The sequence below is a fragment of the Aureococcus anophagefferens genome (assembly GCF_000186865.1).
Source record: "Aureococcus anophagefferens unplaced genomic scaffold AURANscaffold_994, whole genome shotgun sequence".
In the NCBI taxonomy this organism is placed as follows: Eukaryota; class Pelagophyceae; order Pelagomonadales; family Pelagomonadaceae; genus Aureococcus; species Aureococcus anophagefferens.
The window spans coordinates 1-1031 of NW_008706201.1; the positions used below are offsets into that span (position 1 = coordinate 1).

Consider the following 1031-nt stretch of genomic DNA (forward strand, 5'->3'; position numbering starts at 1 on the left):
CGTCGGGCGAAGGGGAGCGCGGCGCGGGGCGTCGAACGAAGGGAGCGCGGCGCGGGGCGTCGCACGAAGGGGAGCGCGGCGGCGCTCCTCGGCGCCCGCGGTCCGCAGCGGATTCTTCCTCCAAAAGGGTGGTGTTCGAAAACACCGGTGTGGATGTGTGCTGGTGGCAGCGTCGCGGTATCGAGCTCCTAAGAGCTGGAGAACTTGGTGACGGCCTTCGTGCCCTCGGAGACGGCGTGCTTCGAGAGCTCGCCGGGGAGCATGAGGCGGACCGCGGTCTGGATCTCGCGGGACGAGAGCGTCGCCTTCTTGGAGAAGCGGCAGAGCTTGGAGGCCTCGAGGGCGATGCGCTCGAAGATGTCGTTGATGAACGAGTTCATGATCGACATGCCTGCGCGCGGTACCCGTGAACACGTGGCGCGGGCGTGCGCGTGCAGCGCGGGTGCGCGTGTCGGGAGCGCGCGCGCGGCGCGGGTGCGCGTCGGGAGCGCGCGTCGCGTCGTCGGGACGCGGGTGCGCGCCCTTCTTGGAGATGCCCGTGTCGGGGTGCACCTGCTTGAGCACGCGGTAGATGTACGTGGAGTACGACTCGACGCGCGTCTTCTTCTTCTTGCCGCCGGCGGCCTTCTTGGGCGCCTTGGCGGATTTCTTGGAGGGAGTCTTGGCCATGGTGATTGCGAGTGTGTTTGGTTTTGCTGAGGACGTCCAACCGCGGCGCCGAGCTCTTGTTTTTCCGGGGCGCGAGCGAGCCAGCCCGCGTTTCTGATTGGTCGGACGCCGTAACCCGGCGCGCTTCCGCCCCGGAAGCCCAGTCCGTCTCGGCGTCGAGCGCTCTCCTCAGCACATCCCAAACACACACACTCACACATCACATCATGTCTGGCAAAGGAAAGGGCGGCCGCGGCAAGGGCAAGACCGGTGCCGGTGGCAAGGGCACCTCCAAGGCGGCCAAGGCCGGGCTCCAGTTCCCGGTCGCGCGCCTGAACCGCTTCCTCAAGAAGGGCAAGTACGCGACGCGCGTCGGCGTCGGC

The 1031-nt window shown here is 67.8% G+C and overlaps 1 protein-coding gene across 1 annotated transcript; it reads right to left on the minus strand.

The window, feature by feature from the left end:
* Window positions 1–188: 188 nt before the first annotated feature.
* AURANDRAFT_35504 (hypothetical protein) lies at window positions 189–669 on the minus strand (the record flags this gene model as incomplete). Its single annotated transcript, XM_009044896.1, has 2 exons — window positions 189–391; window positions 510–669. The coding sequence occupies 2 exons, from the start codon at window positions 667–669 to the stop codon at window positions 189–191; spliced, it is 363 nt and encodes a 120-aa protein (XP_009043144.1).
* Between the last annotated feature and the right edge of the window lie 362 nt (window positions 670–1031).